The sequence below is a fragment of the Dipodomys ordii genome, unplaced genomic scaffold, assembly GCF_000151885.1.
Source record: "Dipodomys ordii isolate 6190 unplaced genomic scaffold, Dord_2.0 Scaffold66, whole genome shotgun sequence".
NCBI classification, from domain to species: Eukaryota; Metazoa; Chordata; class Mammalia; order Rodentia; family Heteromyidae; genus Dipodomys; species Dipodomys ordii.
Window position 1 is genome coordinate 1,474,793 of NW_012267282.1, and position 23,476 is coordinate 1,498,268.

A 23,476-nucleotide genomic window follows, 5' to 3' on the forward strand; every position below is an offset into this window, starting at 1 on the left:
TGGCGGTGGTGATGATGATGGTGATGATGGTGATGGTGATGATGGTGATATGATGATGATGATGGTGATGATGATGGTGATGATGGTGATGGTGATGATGATGATGGTGATGATGATGATAATGATGACGATGATGGTGATGGTGGTGGTGATGATGATGGTGATGGTGATGATGATGATGGTGGTGGTGGTGATGGTGATGGTGATGATGATGATAATGATGACGATGATGGTGATGGTGATGATGGTGATGGTGATGATGGTGATGATAATGATGATAAGATACTGTAGTGATGACCACCTAGAGGACAGTCATAGAAGTCAGGTGGACCTGTTCAGAGTCCAGCGCCTCCAGGTGGCTGTGGACCTTCAGTGTCTCTTCTCGGGGCTGGGCCTCCCTCCCCCTTCCTCTCCCCCACTTCGTGGTCAGCCCGGCCCCGCCGGGCCGCTGGTGGTGTGGATGAACGGGCCTCAGCCCTGGGACATTGGAGCCCCTGGGGAAGATGCATTTGGACCGCCAACTCCTCCTTTGCGCTTTTAGCTCATCTTTCTGCTTCCTTCCCGGGTCCGGCTGTGGAGGCCGCGCCTCGGTGTTGTGCTTCGTGGCAGGGGCGCCGGGCCGCGGGTCGCGCGTCCCTCCGTGCGCGGTGTCTGCTCGCGGTGAGCGTGCGCCCGGCGAGGGGAACCGGAGCTGGGAGACAGCGGGATTGCGAGATGGGCGTGGACGTGAATCCCGGGCCGGGGCTTGCTGTGATGTGCTCCGCCCCCGGGGCCCAGAGCCGTGTCTCAGACACACGCTTCCTGTCTCCAACAGGGCCAAGGTCCAGAAAGGCGTGAGCGTGGTCGGGGTGCGCGCCAGCAGCCCTGCCATCTGGGACGTCCGGAAGAGCACGGAGCCCGCGGGGAGGCACGCGCCGGCCGCCGTCCTCTGTGAGAAGACAGCCACGGCCTCGGAGAGCAGGTGAGTGCCACGGGCCGGCCGTGCAGGCAGACGCGTGCGGACCCACACACACCCGCGCAGACCCACGCACACCCACGCACACCCACGCAGACCCATGCATGCAGACCCGCGCGGACCATGCAGACCCACACACACCCGCGCACACCCGTGCAGACCCACGCATACCCACGCACACTCATGCACACCCACGCAGACCCATGCATGCAGACCCACGCGGACCGCGCTGACCCACGCACACCCACGCGGACCTACGTACACCCACGCGGACCCGCACAGTCACACAGACCCACGTGGACCGCGCAGACCCACACACACCCACGCCGCACACCCATGCACACCCATGCGGACCGCGCACATCCATGCACACACACAGACCCACGTGGACCCGTGCACACCCACGCACACACCCACATGGGCCCACGCAGACCCGCACACACCCGTGCACAACCACACACACCCATACAGATCTACGCACACCTGCACGAGGCCGGCTTTGCCTTCCCTGTGCCCTCGGACGGCCATGTCCCCACCGCTAGGGCTCGCTGTGCGTGGTCGTGTTGCGAGAGCTCACGGGGAGCTGCATGGGCTCCTCATCCAGGAACCGTGGGGCCGCACGGCCTCCCGACCCCAGGGCCGCCCTGCGGAGGTGGCCTTTCCACTCCAGCAAGACCGTGTCTCCTGCGCTCGGGTGAGCTGAGGCCCTGGAGCCCCTCCAAGGATGAGCTGTATTTGCAGGTGTTGAAAGCGGAGCACACGCCCGCTCTCCCTCGCACAGGGCATGTCTCGTGTTTTCCACGTGGATCTGAAGCTTTGTATGTGGGCTTCTGGTTTCGGATGGGACAGGAGACTTTCTGCTCTGGTGTTACAGGGAGCCATGAATCCTCTCAGAGAAATTAAAACCCGAGCCTGCCTCCTGCACCAGCCAGCTTCCCACACCTCATGTGTGGTTATGCGGGATTCTTAGTCTAGCCACACACACACTCACACATGCGCGCACACACACAGGCACACATGCATACACACATGCACACACACACACATGCACACACGCACACACGCGCGTACACACAGGCACACATGCATACACACATGCACACACATGCACATGCACACACACACACGCGTACACACAGGCACACATGCACACACACGCGTGCATGCACACACATGCGCACGCACACACACATTCTTTTTGTCCCTTTTGGTTTTTTTTCATGCTCTTTGTATTACTGAAAATTTAAAATTTAATGAAAGGATGAATCTAGGTGTGTTCACACCTTGCTCTGGGATACAGTTTCAAACTTGGTAGCTCAAGGTTCAGAGGATATGTGTTTGCTCCTGTGCTTCATTGCTGTCTGTTGATGGTGGTTGTGTTTTCCTTCTTGATTCATCACTGAGGAGCTTTTGAAACCAATTTGGGGTGGCTGGATTTCAGTTCGCTGCTGTGTTTTTCTGCTCAACATTAGTGCTGGAGAATTTGGGTCGTCTTCGGCTCTGGTGTGTGCTCTTTCTCTGGGGGCCGATAGTTGAGGATTGATTTTTCTTGAAGAGCAAATGAGAGGAGAGAAAGGAAGTCTGTAATTGAATCCTGCCCTGGATACAGGGAGGGGAGCTTGGAGAACTTACAGAGGGACACACGTAAATGATGTCTGCTCTAGAAATACAGTTAGGAAAGGACCTTCCATCCCGGTTAGAGACTGTTTCTGTGTTAGGTTCTGGCAAAAATTAAGATAGATGGACAGAGGTGTGCATGTGTGTAGGTACAACGGGCAGACACACGGGGGTGGACAGAGGCTGGACTCGCTCAACGTTTTCACTGTATGCACGTATTGCCTAGATAGTAGAATAAATAGTTCATATAGTTGGCTAGTATGTTTTTGTCTTATCTTCCCTCCAAAATGTTCATTTTCCTCCTTGTGGCAGGGGTGGGATTTGAACTCAGGGTGGCAGGTCATTCCCTTCTGAGTTGTGCTTCCCGCCATGTGGGAGCTGGGTGTTTGCCTTCTGTCCCGTGCATGTCAGGACTGTGATCCCCCCGTCTGAGCCCATGCACCACCCCTCCAGGCCCAGGCTGGCCTCGAACTACGATCCTCCAATCTCACCTTCCCAGTAGCTAGGGTTCCAGATGGGAAGGAAAATGTGGCGCTGTGTGCCGAGACGTAGTGAGCCTTCCTTGGGGACAAAGGGGAACGGCCGTGCGGATGTCCTGAGAACAGCAGCTTGGGCAGGTGCTGTGCTTTGCAGTGTGTCCCCGCTCGCCGGGTGTGTGCTCCCGCGACCCTGACAGCTCGAGCCTGGTTGCGGTGGGGCTGCAGGAGCGGTAGTCCTGCCAGCTCCCGGCGGCTGATTAAACGTTGCAGATGCCCGAGCAGGTCAGGAGCTGCCTGGTGACCCCCGGCCCCGGCCCGGACGGGAGGAACCTTACGACCAAAGAGACTCGTTTGCAGGAGCCTTGAGCCCCGCCGAGCCAGTGGCGGCCTCTTCTCCTTGGAGATGTGGCTTCCCTGTCTGGAGACGTTTGTATCGGGCTCTCCCTGCCGTGCCCGCACCTCGCGCGGCATACGTGTGGGCCTGCCCCCGGGACAGAGCCTGAACGGGCAGAAGAAGGGCTCGCTGCCCTGCCCTCCCCCGCCCGGGCTCCGGGGACGTGGCTTCAGTGTCTCAAGGGGTCGTGGAAGTTCCTTTGTTTGCAATCCTGCCTGTAGAGAGGGGTGTCCGGAAGCATAGCCAGGGGATGGCCCACAACAGCAGGCCGGGGCGCAGGATGCAGGACACAGGACCGAGGACGAACCAACCCGGGCAGCGGCACCGGCTGCCGCCCTGGCTCCCAGAGGCTGCAGACTGGCGAGAGGCCGCCGGCCTTCCAGGGGACCCTGCGCCCGGCAGCCCCGGCCCGCGGCAGTAGCTCCTCGACAGGCAGACATCCGTAGCTAGAACTGAATGTCGTGTTCAAGATTACCATCCATTCATGCCACGCAATACTCATTTTCTATTTACCTTGGGTAATGTGTTTCATTTCGAAACAAGTGAGTAGGATGAGCGGCCATAAATAAAAAGAGGTAATTGACATTTAATTGGTATTTCAGAAATGGGACTGTTCAGCCATTGCCACAATACGATTTCGTGTCGCTCCCATTTCCAGAAAAAAAATCCCTTTTGTACTGAATCCTCATTTCCGCCCCAACTCTAGGCAACCAGTGGTCTCTTTTCTGTCTCTATAATTTTTCTTTCTCTATAACGATGCCAGTGTAGAAATATGCCCGCTATGTCTGTCACCTGGTGTGTACACACACACACACACACACACATAACTGTGGTATATCCGAGCCACAGAATACTATTCAGTGGTGGAAACGAGTGAAGTGGTCATTTATACATGCACTTGGATAATCCTCCCAAGTGTTAGAATGAGCGAAAGGAACTCAACATATGGGATGATTATTTTATGACGGAATCTATCATTTCTAGATCTCACTTGAAATTCTCCAGTGTGTCTCACTGGGACCCAGAAAGTTCTCAGACCCTGCTTTCTGTCCAGGTCCCCAATCACCCTTAAATTGCCCTTCTTACTTTAAATGGAAACCTATCTTCTGGCAAGTTTTTAAAACTTTTTCTACAAGGAACTCTCAACGCCGGTCTAATTGCCTAGTGACCTATTTGTGAGCCCTCTAGCTGGGTGAAGCACCAAACGCTTTTTCCTCCTACTGTCTTACAGAGGCTTGATTCTTTAAAGTAATTCTAACCATGAAATGAGGGTGCTCAGGGTACTTCATCTCTGTCTGGAAGACAGCTCCGGTGCTGCTACCAAGGTAATGAGATGTGGGAACACCTCAGTTCCTCTCCAAGGTCAGGGACCTCCTTCCCAGAGTCTGAATTCTAGAGTTCTCTCGGGCAAGCTGGCTCCTCACTGTGGATAGAATACCGATGTGAGGCAGGTTGCCCTGGGCCGTATCTGTGTGCAGTGGATGGGGGGGGGGGGCTCGTCCTGCAGACGCTTCCTCTCTGCCCAGTCCATCCCGGGCTCTTCCAGGTCTTCTCTGACCAAAGCCACACACACCGTGGTGCTCACAAACTCTCGAGCCAGGTGTGTGCCAGGTGAGGTTCTGACTTCTGCCCGGGGCTGCACCTTGCTTGGTGTGCCACCGGCTCTTGTTGAGGGTACCCAGGACGATGCCCAGGCCGTGCTGCGGATGGGCCGTGATGGCTCGGGGCCACCGGGGAGGCCAGGGGTCACGGGCCAGGGCAGGCAGATACGGCGGTCGGGCTTAGGAAACGGGAGCGTTCCCAGCACCCACGGCTGAGTGGGAATGTGCTTCGGTACCTCGTTGCTGGAAGTCGTGAGGTTTTATAGCGAGAATGGCTGTGATGGTAGCAGATTTCCAGTGTCTTCTCTCCTTCTCTCTCCTTTTCCCTCCCTCCTTTCCACTCTTGCTCCTTCCCTTCCTCCCTACCTTCTTCCTTTTTTAAAATCTCCTTTTCCTTCTGCTTTTGGCAGGACTAGAGTCTGAACTCAGATCCTCATACTCACTAGGCTGGTGCTCTACCACTTGAGCCAGGTCCCCCAGGTGTTGCTTAGTTATTAGCTTTCCTTTTTGCCTTAGTCATTTTTGATTTTGCCTGGGGCAGCCTCTGGCTGAGATCTCCTTGTCTTCACCGGTGTAGATGGCTGGGACTAAAGGCATGTATGAACCACCATGCTCAGTCGGTATGGCATCTCTATATAAACTCAACAGCAAATGAAGTCCGTATCACTGAATTGTAGGGAACACAGCTCTGGGACATGACTGTGGGTGTGGAGTCTTACGGGATTGAAGCGGTGTGTGCCCAAGCCGAGCCTGAAGGGTTGAGAGGAAGGTGCCCGGTGGATCTGCCCACTGAAACCCCAAATCGTAGCGGTTGTTCCCACAGCCCACTAGCCCAGTCCAGCCTGGGATGGGGGTGGTCCCCAAAGACGGGAGCACTGGAGTCGGGGGATGGCTGTCACAGCACCAGCGATGTGTTTGGGCTGTCAGTGTTTAAGCACAACAGTCTACACTGCTTTGTCCATGGACGCAGGGCATGCGCGGCTGTTTCTGTGCACTGGAGTGAACCGTGCCTCCGGACCCGGGCATCGATGTGCACAGATCCATTTGCCCGACAGGACAGAAGGCCTCGGCCGGTGGTCTTCAGGTATGCATGGAAGCTAAGGGAGACACCTCTGGGGCTCTGAGGCTCCTGGTGGGGCAGGAGTTGGACTTTCCTTTGAAAGGGTGACTATCACCAGAAACACTGAGCATGCTCACCCCCTTCCCCTGCGCCCGCCCCACGTCTCCTAGGCCGCCGTGCCCGGCACTCAGCGGGCAGCCTGCAAACTCATTCCAGAGAGACCTTGCGTGGGGTTATGAGCCCAGGAAATCTCAGCAGAGGCCTCGGGAGGGATTTATGAGACGATGTGAATTGAATTTTGCGTGGGGAAAGAAAATTTCGTTTAGTATTTATTGCCCAGTGCTGTTTAAACATAGAGCCAGGACACAGATGGACACCCTTGAAGTTGCTGCTCCCCTGCCCGCCCTCCCCTCCCCTTGCCCCAGAGTGGGGGGAGGGGACGCAGTCTCTGTCCCAGGGGAATGAAAATCCAGCAAAGTAGGTTTCTGCCCCCATGGTGGCTGAGATGTCTTCCTCTCCTTCTCCCCAAGGCCCTTACCTGCCATTCCCTTTCCCTTACGGTATCTGTCTGCCTTAGAGGCCTTCCAATCAGGAATGTGAACGAAGATCTCACATTTGCTAATGTGGTATTTCATGATCTCGTAATACTGTGCAAATTCATACCAGCTAGAGGTAGCATGCACATGTTCATCGAGAGACACAGACCAGCTTCTTCTAAGTGTTTTAGCTCTGCTTCCTCTAAATCTGGCTCCTTGGATTTTCCTAACTCGTGGCTGTGTGTGTACACAAGCCGCGCGTCTGCTCAGCGGGGACCCGAGGCTGCTCTGGGGGGGGCGGGAAGCCGGGAACGCCTCACCACGCCCACCTGACTCCACGTGCCCACGCTCTGTCTCTGAAGCCTGTGAGTTCCTCACACGGCCGCGTTCCTCTCCCTTGTCTCTTCCTGGGAACGGGCTCTGCGGGCACCAGCAGGTTCAGATCCAAGCTGGGACAGCATCCTGGAGGGCCGTGATCGCAAGTCTTTATGAGCGGGGCAGAGGACGATGATCACAAGGGCCCAGGAGCCTGGTGGAGTCACAGGCGAGGAAGCAGGCAGTTCTGGAATGTACAAGGTGCAAGGTGCTGGGGTCTGTCCAGCTGTCCACTGGGGGCCTGCTTCGGCACTCTGAGTTGTGAGAGACCACGCCTGGTGGTCGAGCCTCCCCGGGGCTCACGTGTGGCTCAGCCGCAGGGGCCCGCAGCGCTAGCTCTTCCTGTGGCGATGGTGGACCCAGACAGGAATGCAGAAGCTGAGCTCCAGGGCTGTGCAGGGCAGGAAAGAACCCGGAGCCTGAGCTGAGCTGGTTGGCTGGATGGGGGAAGGGCGGGTGCCGGGACTCCTGGCTTCCTGTCAGCCACGTGACCTTGGCCCGTGACCTTCGCCATCCACGGGCACCAGGAGCGTAGCACACGGAGGCACGCCACCAGCCATCCTGGGGTTGGTGTTTGAGGGGCGCTCAGTGGAACGCTCGCTCCCTGTCAAGGCCCACTTTTCAGATCCTCCTTGGACTCTGGGTACAGGCTGAGCCCGCTAGAAGGAGGGACGGTCAGGGAATCTCTTCACGAGAGTGCTTCCAGGTGGAAAGGAGGATTCCCGATTCTAGAGGTTTCCTTATTGCCTTGTGGGTGCATCCAGTCTGCGTGTCTCCTTCTGAGTCCTGACAGCACCAGGGCCTGCGGCCTGCGTGGCAGGCGTCCTCTGGGATTTTGCCAGTCCCTGAGTTGGGCCCGTCGCAGTATTCCACCCTTCCTGGGCTCGGGCGTCTGCGGTCATCTGGGTGTGAGCCGCTCAGGGAGGGAGGTGTTGGCGGGGGTGTGTCCTGGTGCGGGTTGTGGGAATCACAGAGGGCTGGACACAGCCTGCAGGAAGGCCCATCACCGCCACGTGGAATCGGGCATGGGCACGGTGCACACAGCACCCGCAGAGCCAATCCGGATGGATGGCATGTCGAGCTGGGGCTCTGGGGACATGCCCGCGCTAACATCCTTCCAGAAAGTGCCGTCCCACAGTGAAGCTGCAGCCACACTTGACGGCGTGGGTGAAGGGAGGCTCTGGGGTGGGCAGAGCGCAGGTCTGCGAGAGGCGGCCTGCCCTCCACCCCAGGGCCTTCAGAGGCATGACCGGCCGTGGAGCACCTTCTCCTAGTTGGGTCTGAGCTGTCCTCACTGGAGCTGGGGTGCGTTCCTGCTCCCGGCCGCAGCGTCCATCAAGCCGCAGCTGCGGAGGAAGCGGACACAGCACCCGCCAGCCTGCGCATCGCGGCCGGCTCAGGTCACGTGACCACGGCAGCTCTGCCGGGTCAGCTAGCACGCAGGGACAGCCGGCCCTTGGCGTGACGCACTGGAGATGCGGAAATGCAGGGTCCAGGCCACACCGCCAGGGATGAGCACACCGCCATGTGACACCAAGCACAGCGGCCACTTCTTCCAAGTCTTAATTTCCCCATGTGAAAAACTGAGGTGCAAAATGTCTTCTTCCCGTGCAAGCTTCCTTTTTCCTAAAGGTACAGTGCGTGCCGCGTTACCCACACTCTGCCACTGTCTTCAGCTTTAAAACCCAGAGAAAGTGTTAGGTAGGACAACACATCGGCAAAAAGGCCACTCCTCGGAATAGAAGATGGGGCCCGGCTGAAATGAGGAAGGCAGCAGATGTGAGCAGAGATTTCCCCAGAGCAGACGGAGGGCAGCTCAGCTCACGGAAGCACGTGTGCCATTAACTGTCAGAGACACACGCACCTGCACTGTGGGAGGATCTGCCGCTGCCGCCAGAGTGGCTGCATTGCAAATGGACCAACCACGACTTGGGCTCACATGCTTGGCGTGGTTGGATTTCATGTGCACCAGTAGCTGAGCGGCTGAGCCCTGCACAAGAGAATGCTGTGACGTGCAAAGGGACCGCTTTACCCATGGCCTCCGCGGAGGGATTTCACCAGGTTGCCAACTGGATGCGAGAAGCAGGCTCGGCCTCCGGTGAGCACGTTGTGCTCCTGTAGATTTGGTTTGTAATATTTAATATTTGAATCTTTAACGGCCTTGCTGACCACCGGAGGTCCCAAAACGTCACTTGAGAGGTGAGCAGAGAGGGGACTTTCTGCTAAAAGTGGCCTCAGAACACTGCAGCTGGCACGGCTCTCTCTGTTTCTACACAGCAAAGAAGCAGCATCTGAACCGACTGCTGGGTTGACTTGCCAAACAGTGGATTCAGTAAATAACGCGTGTCGTCAAAGGTCGAGATCTGGTGAGCTCCAGCCCAGTGTGGGCGCCCGTAGCCTGGGGGTTCATCCGTTCCTTCTGGTTTGCGTCAGTCCATCTTCCTCAGATCCAGCATCCGTTTCTCACCTCTGATTCCAGACACTGTTTCTTTCGAGACCCTTAGAGTTCTGAGCATCTGTATTTGGCAGGCTGCATTTGTAAGCACTTTGGTAGACACAACAATCCCTTTCCGCTTGGCATTTCTATGAGATAAACTTGCATGTTTTAGCCGGAGGCAGGCCTGCGGCTGGGAAATCCTAAATCTAAGGTCACGCCATCCCGTTCTCTTCTCTTCCTGTGGGATGAAAGGAGGCGATTGTGCTACACAAGAATAAGGCTGATTGCCATTGCCTGCCCCTTACACTCCTAGGCCAGATTGTCCAGGGTTTCTGCCTCAACGTACAGTTAGTGCTGAATTTTTGTTGTTCTTGCTGTTGGGCCAAATATGACCAGTGTCTTTTGAAAGTCAAATATGTTCTCCATGCTGACACTCACAGAAAAAGTCCCAAACGCCGCGTGCTCAGTGCACTGTGTTGTATCTTTCGTGGGCATTGGAGAAGGCACTGTGTAATGGACTGAACCCCTCTGGCATGATTTCGACAGCCCTCACGTCTGTGTCTGCCCACCGTCCTGCTTGCTTTGTTCACCGACCTGACCATGACTGCTGGCTGCTCCCAAATCCAGTGAGCGGCCCTGCCACCCTTTCGTCCACTGATGGACCCAGGCGGTTCTGCGTATTTCTGTCAAGGACTGGTGCTCTTCCTTGGCATGGTAAGGAGACTCCTGAGCTAGCGGTATCATTGTGTATTCCACAGGAGCTACACCAGGAGAGGCAGGTGCGCCGGCACACCCCTGGGATCTCAGCACTCAGGAGCCAAAACAAGGATCATAAGTTTAAGGCAGTCTGGGCTACAAAGCGAGACCTTTTCTCAATAAACAAATTAGGAGCGATGATTCTGCCTGTCCCTAGCCCCGCCCCCCACAAAGGTAAACGAGTGAGGCGGTGGGGGTCCAATGCTTTGGTTTGATCTGTGGAACTTCGCCTTCTCCCATACACAGACAGGACTGTTACCAATCAATTAAAATCAAAGTAAACTTTAAAAACAAAACCTGCTGCTGAAGTCTTTTGGTGTTTTTCCACACGTCGCTTTTGAGCTCGTTCTGGCAATGTGAAGGTTTGAGAACGTTTTTAAATGAGAATTGAGCGCGTCTCTCTGATACAATCAGATTTTTCTCTCTTTTTTCAAGAGAGAAATGGTGAGGTGTCTCGTGAGGCAGCGCTCGGCAGTGCCACGGCAGTGCCAGTGATCCTGCGGTGCGCGCTGGTGTTTAGAACTGTGGCGCTCCCCGCCTCTCCCTGCCGGCCTCTTTCCTTCTAATCTGAGGAGATAGATCTTGAGACTCTCCATCTCCCTGAAATGCTTTTTACTCGGGCTGTCATTTTAAGTATGAATTTCCCCTAATCCTGGCAGCTCTATGTCACTCGGTGCCTTTTGCAATAGCCTGGGAATTTAATTTTGAATCGATGCTCAATTCCTAGGCTCCTTTGTCTGTGTGTGTGGCACGTGGTCTGGGGTAGACAGAGGTGCTCAGACAGGGCTGTCATTTGCAGAGGATACGGCAGGGAAAGAGGAGGGGGAGAGAGGGAGAGGAAAACAAACACTGTCACAGCTAAAATCATGTTTTCAAGTGAAGCGCCTCTTCGCTGTCAGGTTTTCTCAGTAGCAGCCCCCGGCATCTGTCCTAAGAGGAGCTTCTCTCTGCTCGGGGTGATATTTCATCAAGTGTCTACAAGCACAGGGGACAGGAAGCTAAATGCGTAATGGCACCAGCACAATTCGGCTTTGAGGTGATCTTACCTGTACAGAGACTGAATGTCTAGTTTGTTCTCTTTCTGTTCATCAGAGAGACGTGAACCCCATTTCCCTGGGAGCCGAGGCTAGCCACAGACAGCATGCCTTCTTCACTGAAGGTTGAACTGGGTGCTTAAGTATGCTTGTCCGGGGCAGGCTGCATGCCCACCCTGTCCCCTCTGCACAGATTTATGCCCTGGGTTACAGCCATAGGTAGAAAAGGCATCTGAACACACGGGAAGCATCCCGGTGCCCCATCAGCCCAACTTAGAAAGCCACAGACGGCCTGCTTTCTTCAGGCCAGGAATGGGACAAGAGAGGCGGCTACGGTCCTGTGGGAGATGATTATGAGAGGAACATGGCGCCCAACCCTGGAGGAATGAAATCTCCTCACTTGCTACCAAAGACCCTTAACTCATAAGAGCTAGCAGGGCTGGGATCTGCACTGAGTAGAATGGTTTATTTGCCCTGAAAGTATTTGGATCATGTGTTTGTATCCACAACTCTGCTGTCTGACCCAACTCAACCAGCTGAGTTCTGAGACGGAGAAAAAACGTAGAGAATTGTGATTAGCATTGTTTCTCTTCCTGGAGCTTTCGGACAGCTCTGTCTCCTCTCCGAGCTTATCGCATCCCGGCAGTGACGGCGATGCTTGCTCCCGGAGGCTTCTCAATATCATACTTCCTCTGCACTGGCTTCACCTGCAAGGGAGAGCCATGGGCAAGAGCTACTCTAGTGACTTACTTTTATCTCTTTGATTTTCCTTGCTCAAAGGGGGGAAATGACTAAGGCCGGGAGAAGGGATAGATCAGCAAACAGAAACAATGACAACAAAAAAGATTTTTCAAATAATAGGAGCTCTCGAATCTTTCCTCAAACGCCAGTGGCTGATTGGTTTCTCCTGTAGACATAGATAGATGTTTGCCAGTCCCAGCCCCCTTCAATGAAGAGCTTCATTGAAGAAAGAGTGGTGTTGGGTGCCCATGTCTCATGCCTGTCATCCTAGCTATTTTTAAGGCTGGTATCTGGGGATCATGGTTCAAAGCCAGCCCAAGCAGGAAAGTTCATGAGATGCTTATCTCCAATCAGCCACCAAAAAGCCAGAAGTGGAGCTGTGGCTCAAGTGGTAGCTTTGAGGGACGGGCTCTGACTTCCAGTATTGGTACAACAACCTAGAGCGGTGCTACTTTGCAAGTGATGGCGAGAGTAGGGAGCCGTCACCATCCAGAGCCTATGAGGCGAGAGAAGGTTCTGGAGCTCTAGAAGAGGTGGGGTCATGATGAGGACCACCTGGACGCTGTCGTTTTGAAGGTAGACACCACGCTAACCTGCTGTGTGGGACAAAGCAGTGTGGCAGGCGCTGACCAGACTGCTCCGTCCTCAGGCAGGGGCTCCTCGGGGGAGACCTGTCCTTCTGTCCCCTGCCCTGGAGGAGGTGGGGGTGACTTACAGAGGAGACAGAGCCTGTCACAGCCAAGGCCCTGCACCTCCTGCAGATAGGGAGTGGGTAGTGCCGACTGCTGGGCTCTTGTCCAACTGTAATGCTATGGCGTGCTAATGAGCCCTAAGAGGACAGTCGGGCCTGAGCCGGCCGGGGACACGCGGCGTCAAAGCATCAACAGCCCACTGTTTCGGGGTCGGGTTTCTAACTCGTTGTCTAACCTACGTGGCTTAGCCAGGAAAAGCAGGAGGTTGGCTAAGGCCAAGTCGCCGTCTTTTTAAATCTTCATTAGCTTTTAGGAGAAGTCAGGCTTTGATGATCTGTGGACTGTATTCCTCCCTCACACCTGAGGAAACTGAGCCCTCACAGGCTGAGCAGCCATAATGAAATTACACCTGTGCCACTGGCCAGGCCACGTGGGGAGGGGGCCCGTCCCACAGTCCCTCCAATCCAGTCCACATTCCACCACAGGAGGGCGGGCCCATCCCCACAGTCCCTCCAATCCAATCCACATTCCAACACAGGAGGGTTGGCCCGCCCCCACTCCCTCCAATCCAATCCACATTCCAACACAGGAGGGTTGGCCCGCCCCCACTCCCTCCAATCCAATCCGCATTCCACAACACAGGAGGGTTGGCCCGCCCCCACTCCCTCCAATCCAATCCACATTCCAACACAGGAGGGTTGGCCCGCCCCCACTCCCTCCAATCCAATCCGCATTCCACCACAGGAGAGTTGGCCCGCCCCCACTCCCTCCAATCCAATCCGCATTCCACCACAGGAGAGTTGGCCCGCCCCCACTCCCTCCAATCCAATCTGCACTCCACCACAGTGTATTTAAGATGATGCATAATTAAGTGCTCCCTGCCATGTACTTTTAAGTGAACTTACATTCCATCACTTTATAGACAAATTTCTTTCATGATTGCTCTGTACTGAAGAACCTCTATTTCCTTAAAATAAAAATTAATTGCTCTTCAGAGAACTCTGTGAGTCTCCAGGAAGCATTTCATAATCGGTCTGTTTCCAAGTTCTGCATTTGTAGCCAATCTACTCTTAATTGGCTTGAAACTGACATTTACTAATTTTTCTTACTAATTTTAACTTTAAAAAGAAGTTGAAATACGTCCAGAAAGTTTTTCCAGGTTGACATTGCCTCAGACATCCTGAAGACTAAAGACAGCGGTCATGTTCATGAATTCCAGGCTGACTGTGGTTCATATACAGTGAAAGTCTTTTCAAAAGCTTGTAAAGTCCCAACCAGTATTGCTTATTGATAACTGTCTACCCGGTACAGATTGAAGACTCAGACTTTTTCATGTTAGCTGTGTTGCTTAAGAAACACACATTCCACGGTTAACCACGCCGTCAGCTGTAGAGCTGGGAGGCTTCTGGAAGGGATGCCAGGACCAGCCTGGCGGGGAAGGTCAGACCATGGATGCCACGTATACCACAGCCACGTGTGGAAGTGTGTGTGTGTTGGTCCTGCAGGAAGATCTCCCACATGCTCGCTAGGGACCGCAGCGGACCCCTGGTTCTCCACAGTTTTGCTGCACTTGGTCCTCACTCTGCAGGGAGGGACTCAGCTGTACGGAGTTACATACACATGGGTGCATTTGGAGTTGAAGCCTCTTCCTTTAGCCCAGATCCCAGTGCTCACAGCTGATAGAAGGCTGTCACTAACTGACCAAGAAATCTGTAGCCGTCAGTTAAACGGGTCACAGAGGAGATTGGGGAGGCAGGAGATGGAGAAGAGCCAATAACTGGGCATAAAGCCATTTATGAGGGGGTTTCCATGGCCAGCAGGGTGTAGGCTAACGGGAACCGAGGTGCAGAATCTGCTGAGTGAGGCTCTTCTGAAATGTGGGTCCTGCGGTTGCCAGGGCTCTTTATGAGAGAAGAAAAATTCAGATACTTTGGGAAAATTAATGAATTATTACTGTATTAACTCACTAATATATTAATTGATTGGCAGGCTAGATCCAGCCTTCGGGGATCTAGGCGTGTGCTCTTACCCACCACTGAATCTCCACTCAGCTACACTAAGCCCTCACATGGCCCGCCAGCCCAAATGCCTGTGTTGGGCATCCATCCGTTTGCAAACTCTGGCTCAGAGTTTCCATACTGTTAGAAACCCAAGGAGATATGCACAGATATAAACTGAATAATGTGCTCCATTTATCCATTTATCCTGAGAGGCATGTGGAAGGTTATTTACTTTCTAGCATGGTATGTTGCGGCTTGATTCCAGGGGGAAAAATATTTTAATATCTAGAAATAAAGAACTGACTAGATAATTCCATGTATTTAACAGAATGAAACGTGGCCACTGGATATGATGGCATAGATTCAGAAAGGCACTTTAGACATAATTCGCTTTAATAGGGATCCTGCCCCTTTGTACCACCGTGAGGAGACCTGTGGATTTTGTCCTGGTGTGGGAACCCACTCTCCACCTCTCCTTCTGACCCGATGTACAGTGGGAAGGAGGAGGACCTAGTCCAGTCCCAGCCACAGGTAGACCAGTTGTCTGGGCAACCATTGTTATCACAAACAGCAAGGTGTCCCTGCCATTGTCTCTAGATGGTATTGTTCGATTCTACTTGTTATCTATAATTGTCCATGAATCTACTGCTTAGAAGCCCTGTTTGTATATTTTAGAAAACAATAAAAGTTTAGAGAGAAATTATCATTCTAATGCAATGGTTTTCATGGCTCTTAAATGGTCTTCCAGCAATCAAATACATGAAATTGGCATTATCAAAAAGGCCAAGGCCAGATAACTCTTGTAGCTGCGATTTGCAGTACACTGGGGCCCGGTAAACGTGTCACGTAGTGCCTGCAAGTGTCCCTGCGCACGGTGCTTATCTTTGCGGGTGCCGTCAAGTGGTAACCTGCCTTGCCGAAGGCTTGGGTCTTAGGCCCGGGCATGGTGAAGGAGCCGGAAGCCTTGCGGGCAGCTTCTCCACACAGCCTCCTGCCTTCCACCGGCCTGCCAGCTCCGCCAGACCCAAAACGCCAATGATAAGCCTGAGATCCCAAGAGCTTGTGGGCTCAGAGAACAGGCACCCATTGGCCTGATTGTTTGCAGCGCTGTGGATGTCAGACAGGGTTGCTATGGCGATGGCTACCTGCTCCCCAAGCCTACCGGGAAGCTCCTCCCCAGGGCCAGGGAGCCTCAGCTCCAGCTGCCCCGCACCCCAGTGCCCCTGGCAGACCAGCAGGGAAGGCTCCACTCCACGGGTGTGGACCGGGCTCTCCCCAGCAGCGGCTGGACGGGAGGCTAGGTAGCTTGATTGTGCAGATGAAGGGGAAAATTCCCGAGAGGGAGCAGGGCCTGGGGCCTGGGCTCCCCAGGGAGTGAGGGCAGTGGCAGGTGCCCCTCCAGACCTGCGGGGAGCCCCCGCCTCCACCCTGCTCAGCCCCTGCCAGCTCCCTGTGGACGGCCTTTACCTGCTGCTTAGTCCTGCACAGCTCCCTGCTGTTCTGGCTTTGTGTTTCCAGGGGTGTTAGCAGCTGAGTGGGCGTGGGCTGGGCACCGAGTGGGAAGGGCAGGGACTGAGGGAGGCCCCAGCAGCACCTGGTATGCGCGGCGTGCTGGATCGGGCTGTCTCAGCTTCGGGATGGCAAACCCAGCGACCCGTGTGTGCAGAGCTGGTGTGGGTTTGGCCCGTTTGGCCACGGTGGTCCTGTGGTAACAGACGCTGAGGACCCTGAGCCTTGTCACGCTCGCTGCGGCCCCGCAGGCTGGCCTGGGCCCAGCAGGCTCTAATGCACGTGCCCGGGGCTCGGCGGGCATTGCTGTGCAGAGTCTGCGTCCGTGGGACGGGCAGGGGCAAGGCCAGTGCCTCCCGGGGCCATCTTCAGCTGTGATGGGGGGGCACACGCTCCTCTCCCCGACCCCCAGGGGTTGGGCTTTCTGAGACCTGATCTCCACTGTCCCCCGGAGGTCCCTGAAGGGGCCCAGCTGTCCGCAGTGGTTCACACGCCCGGCTGTGCCTGCTGGTTGGCATTTCCTCCTCCTCTATCACTTCCTCATTCTTCTGTGGGGCTTCCGGGGTTCCCTTGCGAAGGAAATGCTCCCACTTCCTGTCTCTAAGCCCACCTGTGCACCGGTGCACCTGTTCTTTCGGGCCTATGGAGAGGAGAACCGGGCGGGCCCCCTCACACCGGGGAGCTGGCTTGGGAAAGCACCACCTGCCACTCAGCCAGAACGCAGTCAGCGGCGCCCAGAGGGTAATTACCCGGCATTTTAACCACCAGCAGGTTCTTGCCTGTCATTCTTCCTCACGCATTCCTCCGTTTCTAACTCAGAGGGCTGTGGGAAGCAGCTCAGATGAGATTGTAGCTAATCGTCCTCCCCGGAAGGCTGAGGAACCCTTCCCAGAAGCACAGCCGAGGGGGGAGGACGGGGAAGAGGCCCTGCTCTCCCCGTGCTCAGAGGACAGGGCGTTGCGAGGTTTGAGGAAAGCCACGAAACGCAGTCTGTGTCACTGGGGACAGGGGATGCGCCGCTCTGCACAGTCCTGGAAACCAAGATGGCTTTTCTTCAGACGAGTTGGGGCCTCTGCAAACTCTACAAAACACGGGATGCTATTTTAGAGCAAAGAACGCCAGCACGACACAGGACTCGGGGCCAGCCAGGGTTCGGGGCTGAGTTCAAACTCAAGTACCACCCAAAGACAAACAGGCCTGCTGAGCAGAGACGTTCGTGCAGGGAGGTGGCGGTTGGAACGCTGGTAGTCCTGGCTCCCTTGGGGACCCACCGCCGCCAGCCCTGGGAAGTTCACGTCCAGGTTCGGAGGAACGGACAGCTGGTACAGTAAGGCGGTCGCTCAGAGCACGCTTTATAAAAGGGGGGAACTGAAGCCAGATCGACTTGGAGCGGGGTCTGGGTTTTTAACAGTTTGCACACATATGTTCTGACAGGTGCAGGCAAACTCAGAGCAAAAGCACTGAGGAGCGCGGATATTTCCATCCAGGATTGCAAAGGGAAGCATTTTGTGAACGGCACGTGCAGTCATGCTGAAATCCCCCCCCCCCCCAGCGTGGTAGAGCACCAGCCGATGGAGCCTCGCTCCCTGCCGGGCTCTGGTCCATGTGATGTGGTGCTGACCGGGGTCTGCCCTGCCCCCCAGACCACTTGCTGTCCACGTCTGCTCTCATCCTCAGCGACACTCCTGGCTAAATTAGCTGCCATGTTAACCAATTTTCACGTGCTTCAGCTCCAATAAAGTGCAGCGGCGATTTCACACTACATGAGATTTAATTTGTTATCAATTCAGACGTTACAAGATCAGAATATTTCACGTGCTGGTGGAGAGCGTGGTGCTGTGCGCTTGTCCCGGGGTGGACAGTCCCGTGGGAGCTTCCCAGATTCCCAGGCCGCACAGAACTCCTAGGATAGATAAGACCCAGACATCTGCTTTTTCATAGTCTTCTGGAAGGTTCTAGTGATGAGGACAGTCTACAGCTGAGGTAGTAGTTAAGCATGGAGGGAAATGGATGCAAATTGCCCGTCTTCATGCAGATTTTGCAGACCGTTCCTTCACAAAAGACACATCATGACAGGCATCTGACAGCAGACTCTTCCCTGTCGCGTGGTTAACGAGAATGGAGAAGAATTCAGTTTTCCTCTTTAAGCTTTCAGGTCATTTGAATTCCAGAGTGAAGATAATGTCTGAAGGTTGGTTTGTTTCCTGTGACCCTCAGAGGCTCTCGGAGTGCCTTCTGTAGTAACCACACTCCTAGATGTATTTGTAGGTACCTCCGTCACCAAGCACGCACCAGTGCATGTGTACACACACACACACACACACACACACACACACACACACACCACCTACAACACAAACAAAGACACCTGTACAAAGACTCGACTACAAAATCCTGCCCTGCTCCCTGCGGCAGTTACTGCCGAGGTTAATAATCCAAATGCACTCATCTTATACGACCGTGCCCCGCAAACAAATTGCTTTTATAGTCAAAACTACAAATTTGGACCCCGGGATCGATACCTCCCTCCGTTTTACGAACCATTGCAGAGAGACCCGCAGAAGCTACTTTGTTTGATTGCCCACAAATAAAGATTGATCAGCATAAGATGTCCTCACGTATGGACTGTAGGCCGATTCGCATGCCCTCCATCCTTCTTAGAAACTGCATAGTCGATACCTTTGCTGAGCAGCAGGCCTTGTAAAAGGATGGCCAGGGGCCTGTGACCTCTGAGCAGCCCGGCAAGCCCTTCACGGAAGCGAACTCTGCAGCCGCCACACACCAGGGTTTCAGCTGCACGATTCCGAGTAGCACGCTGCCAAGTGCTCTCCGTGACTCCACTTTGCAGGTGCATCTGTGGTGCCCGTGGTCAGCAGAGACAGCCAACAACAAGGCCCAGGTGCTTTGAGCACACAAACCCGAGTGTGCCCACTGTGCTTCCTAAACTGTTATCCCTCCCTCATGCCTGATTGCGGGGCACTTGGCTCTCTCTGGCGGAAGCATTTGTGTTGAACTGTAGAAGCAGGCCAGGGCTGTGCTGGAGCTACCAATGGGCCTGTGGGGCCTGAGCTGTGCAGTGAGCGCTTAATGCTCTGTGCTGGGGCAGAGGTTCCCTGTTCCCGACAGGGCAAGTCTCGGGGTGGCTTGAGCACGGGGTGGGGGAGCCCTCGGTCCTCCTACTCCATGGCTCTGATTTCTTTTTAAGTCCCTGGCAGTGGTTCTTAAAATTTAACATTCAGGAGCATTACCTGGAATGTTTTCTTTTAAATGCAGAATGCTTCCCCGCCCCCAGCCCTCGCTCAAAGGGCCTGGAGGAGAATTTACATTTCTAACTGGATCCCCAGTGGTGCTGGGTTTCCCCCGCAGGCGCCTATTTAAGAACTTACTCTCACTTTTCCCTTTGACTGTTTAAGGACCTACTGAGTCAAAGGCCATAATAATGCCTGGGGAAGCCTGGGAGGGGAGACCGCTTTGGTTTCCTGAAGCCATCAGGGACTAGCACAGCCGGAGAGAGGCGGGAAGGGACCTCACTCTGCCAGGGACAGAGCGGTGGGTCAGGTGGAGGCAGCTCTGTTTTGTTTTCGAGTCTCAGGCAATCTCCAGGTTTGGAGGCCGGTGCTGAGCAGGAGAGGAAGGTTATTAAGCAGGCTGCCGGGGCCACTTGGGCTTTCAGATGGCGCGTGGAAACACGCCGAGAAGACAGTGTCAACTGCCTCCATCTGGAGACACCAGGCGCGGAGGGCGCGGCATTAGAAGTGATTTATCTGATCATAAAGATAAAGCCGAATACAATGCAGCAAGCGCCCTCCTCGGCCGGGAGTAATTAGAACTCTATGGTTGCCAGGAGGGAACGCAGTTTACCAAGTATTTTATGTAAAGTATTGTTTTATGGAGTGTGCGGAGAGAAAGAGGAGGTTCCTGAGGGGGTCGGGGACAGCTTTATACCAAGGAGGGGGACGGCGCCGCAGTCTCCACGGGTCGACTTGCGTTCTTGATTCAGGACTTGTGGCATGCAAACAAGGGTAAAAAAAAAACGAACACAGAAGCTTGCGGAGCCAGCCTCCAGGGACTCAGCCCTCGGGCGGCCAGATGTGTTCATCATCACCCTGCAGATGCAGGGTGGCACCCCTGTCTTCCAGGTCTCCTCTGTCTGTCTGTCTGTCTGTCTGCCTGCCTGCCTGCATCCCTCATGGCGCGCAGGGGCATCCGCCACCACGGGCCTGAGCAGAGACGACTCACCTTCCCTATGCCCCATAGCTCTTCTCTCTGCAGAAGAACCGCTCCCTCCGTCAGCTGCCAGGGGACGGAAAAACACAGCCTTGTGTAATGTCCCGCCCCCCCAAACTTTGCTTCGTCTCTGAAAGACCATGCCCCTGAGATGCGCTCGTGGAAAGAGAGAAACAAATACATCCAGGCCTGGCGTTCCGGGCCGCCGCTCACGGGTGGGGTCCTGGGCGCTCTCTTCTCCTGTGTTGCTCGCGGGTGAGGTCCTGGGTGCTCTCTTCTGTACCGCCGTTCACGGGTGAGGTCCTGGGTGCTCACCGCTCGCGGGTGAGGTCCTGGGCTCTCTCTTCTCCTGTGTTGCTCGCGGGTGAGGTCCTGGGCGCTCTCTTCTCCTGTGTTGCTCGCGGGTGAGGTCCTGGGCACTCTCTTCTCCTGTGTTGCTCGTGGGTGAGGTCCTGGGCACTCTCTTCTCCTGTGTTGCTCGTGGGTAAGGTGTCCTGGGTGCTCTCTTCTCCTGTGTTGCTCGTGGGTGAGGTCCTGGGTGCTCTCTTCTCCTGTGTTGCTCGTGGGTGAGGTCCTGGGTGCTCTCTTCTCCTGTGTTGCTCGTGGGTGAGGTGTCCTGGGTGCTCTCTTCTCCTGTGTTGCTCGTGGGTGAGGTCCTGGGTGCTCTCTTCTCCTGTGTTGCTCGTGGGTGAGGTCCTGGGTGCTCTCTTCTCCTGTGTTGCTCGCGGGTGAGGTCCTGGGCGCTCTCTTCTGTACCGCCATTCACGGGTGAGGTCCTGGGTGCTCACCGCTCGTGGGTGAGGTCCTGGGCACTCTCTTCTCCTGTGTTGCTCGTGGGTGAGGTCCTGGGTGCTCTCTTCTCCTGTGTTGCTCGTGGGTGAAGTCCTGGGCGCTCTCTTCTCCCGTGTTGCTCGTGGGTGAGGTCCTGGGTGCTCTCTTCTCCTGTGTCGCTCGTGGGTGAGGTCCTGGGCGCTCTCTTCTCCTGTGTCGCTCGTGGGTGAGGTCCTGGGTGCTCTCTTTTGTACCGCCGCTCGTGGGTGAGGTCCTGGGCGCTCTGTTCTCCTGCTCCGTGCCCCCTGAGGAGATGCTTGGAGGTAAAGCTGAGATGGCCTGAGCGGGCGGCGTGGAAACACATGGGAACCCTGGACGCAGCCCGTCCAGGCTAGACCACCTTGAAGCTACCAGGAAATAATTACCTTTCAGCCCGAGCCAAGGCTGCGTTCTTGTCTGTGCCTTTCAAACACGGGTACCAGTCTCTTGTTGGATTATAATGATGAGGACGTGTTCCAGAGCCCCCTTCCTTTGTTCACTTGACACACAGTCTTATTAAAACATATGACCATGGTGTGTGTGACAACTCCTGCTGGTTAAGGGTCATTCAGCCACAAATGAGGGAAATGAGAAATTCCAGCCCCGCAGAGCAGCCCGCGGACCCTCAGGAGCGCCCTGCTATCTTGGAGATGTTGAAGCTGAGTGTTGGAGGATGGATAGGAGTTTCCTACATCCGCCACATGGAAAGAAGAGAATAAGCAAACAACGGGCCAGACAAGAATGGACGAGGGCGTGCCAGGCCTGTCATTACTTATCTCCCTTATTAGTGGATGAATCACCCCTAATCCGTGTCTAGGCTCCGTGGGCAAGGGAAAGCAAAGCCGGGCATCGGGCTGCAGGGCTGGGGGGCAGGGCTTGCGGGGGCTTGAACTCTATAAAGAACCTGCAGAGCAGAAAACACTGAATAAACTTTTGTTGAGTCAATTTGCAAATGAATCAGCATCAGCCATTGCAGGAGGCAGACAATTCTTCCCAGGTGTGGTAGGAGGGAGTGACAATCGCAGCATATCAATTCCTCTGGGATTCAGGCTCCACAGTGATGTGGAGCCCACCCCCTGCCCCCTCCTCTACCAGAGGCTGGAGGTGACCCCATTCTCCACCATTTAAGGGTGTTGGCAGCAGAAAAGGGGTCTCAGTATCAAAAACACTATCACCGTGATGTGTTCTTATTTGTTCGGAGCTTGCTGTGCACGAGGGCTTTATTAAACCATTCGCTCACGTCGTGCCAGGCTTTCTGAGACGCTCTTGTCTTTAAGTCAGGGGAAATGAACCAAAGAGATGTTACGGAACTTCCCAAGTTCTTAGCTCAGCTGAGTGTCCATACTTTATCAGAGGACAGGGAGAGAGGAAACCGGAGTTTGACCCTGTGCTGAGCTGAATTGCCACAGACAGTCCAAGAGACTGTTCTGGAAGCTGTCTGGCTTGACTCAGCTGGCCCTGGAGTGAGGGGCTTCTGTGTCTGCCTACCTGAGATCTGTGGAGTTGGCGTGGGCTCTGAGGAATCTGGGCTGGACCTCTGGGCCAGTGGAGCTCACCTCCCTCTTCACCCCTTAAAAACCGAAGCCGTGGGTGGCGAGGGGTGCCGGGGCCTGTCCCGGGGTGCACGTCCTGTCCTGCAGAAGCCTCCGAACCCGGCGGGCTTCCTCCCGACTGCTTTGACCACTTGCTCACAGATTCCCCTTCGTCATCAATTTGCAATCATTAATTAGACAAAATAACTCTTTATTGCCGTGTCCCAAGGGTGTCTGGAATTGAACTGCGGTGCTTGTTTGTCCAGGCAATTCCTGCTTGACAGAGAGGGGTCTTGAGCGCCCGTTGTAGAATTAATTGGGTGTGCTCTGCTCCAACACCCCGCCCGTGGCTGGAGCCTTGAGCGTGGTCATTCTCATGGTGTTTATTTACCACAGTGGCTGCAAGAGAGCCCTAAAACTGGCCAGGGCGCTGTGTTTGCTCCAACTCGTAGATGAGCAAACAGCCACGCGGATGGCGCCACGTCTCGCTCCCCTTGCTTCAAACATGGTGGGCTGTGACGCCGTTCCCGTGCGAAAAGCTCCTTCCCTCGGTCCATTCGGCCCTCCCTGCACCTCTGTCCGTCTGTCTGTCCCTGTCTGAGGGTCTCGCTGTGACTCTCGCCCAGGGACTGTCTGCCCCAGTGCGTCTCCATCTCACCCCAACACGCTCACAGCAGAGGGGCCAGGCCCCCCTCCCCCCGTCCCTCCCTGTCCCCCCCCC

At 55.1% G+C, this 23,476-nt stretch overlaps 1 protein-coding gene across 1 annotated transcript in view; it reads left to right on the forward strand.

Moving 5' to 3' along the window:
• Tmem132d (transmembrane protein 132D) overlaps positions 1 to 23,476 on the forward strand; it is a 199,634-nt gene that overhangs the window by 41,834 nt on the left and 134,324 nt on the right. Inside the window, exon 4 of the mRNA XM_013023040.1 lies at positions 815 to 961. Coding sequence (XP_012878494.1) covers positions 815 to 961 — 147 coding nt within the window. The remainder of the gene's footprint in view (positions 1 to 814; positions 962 to 23,476) is intronic.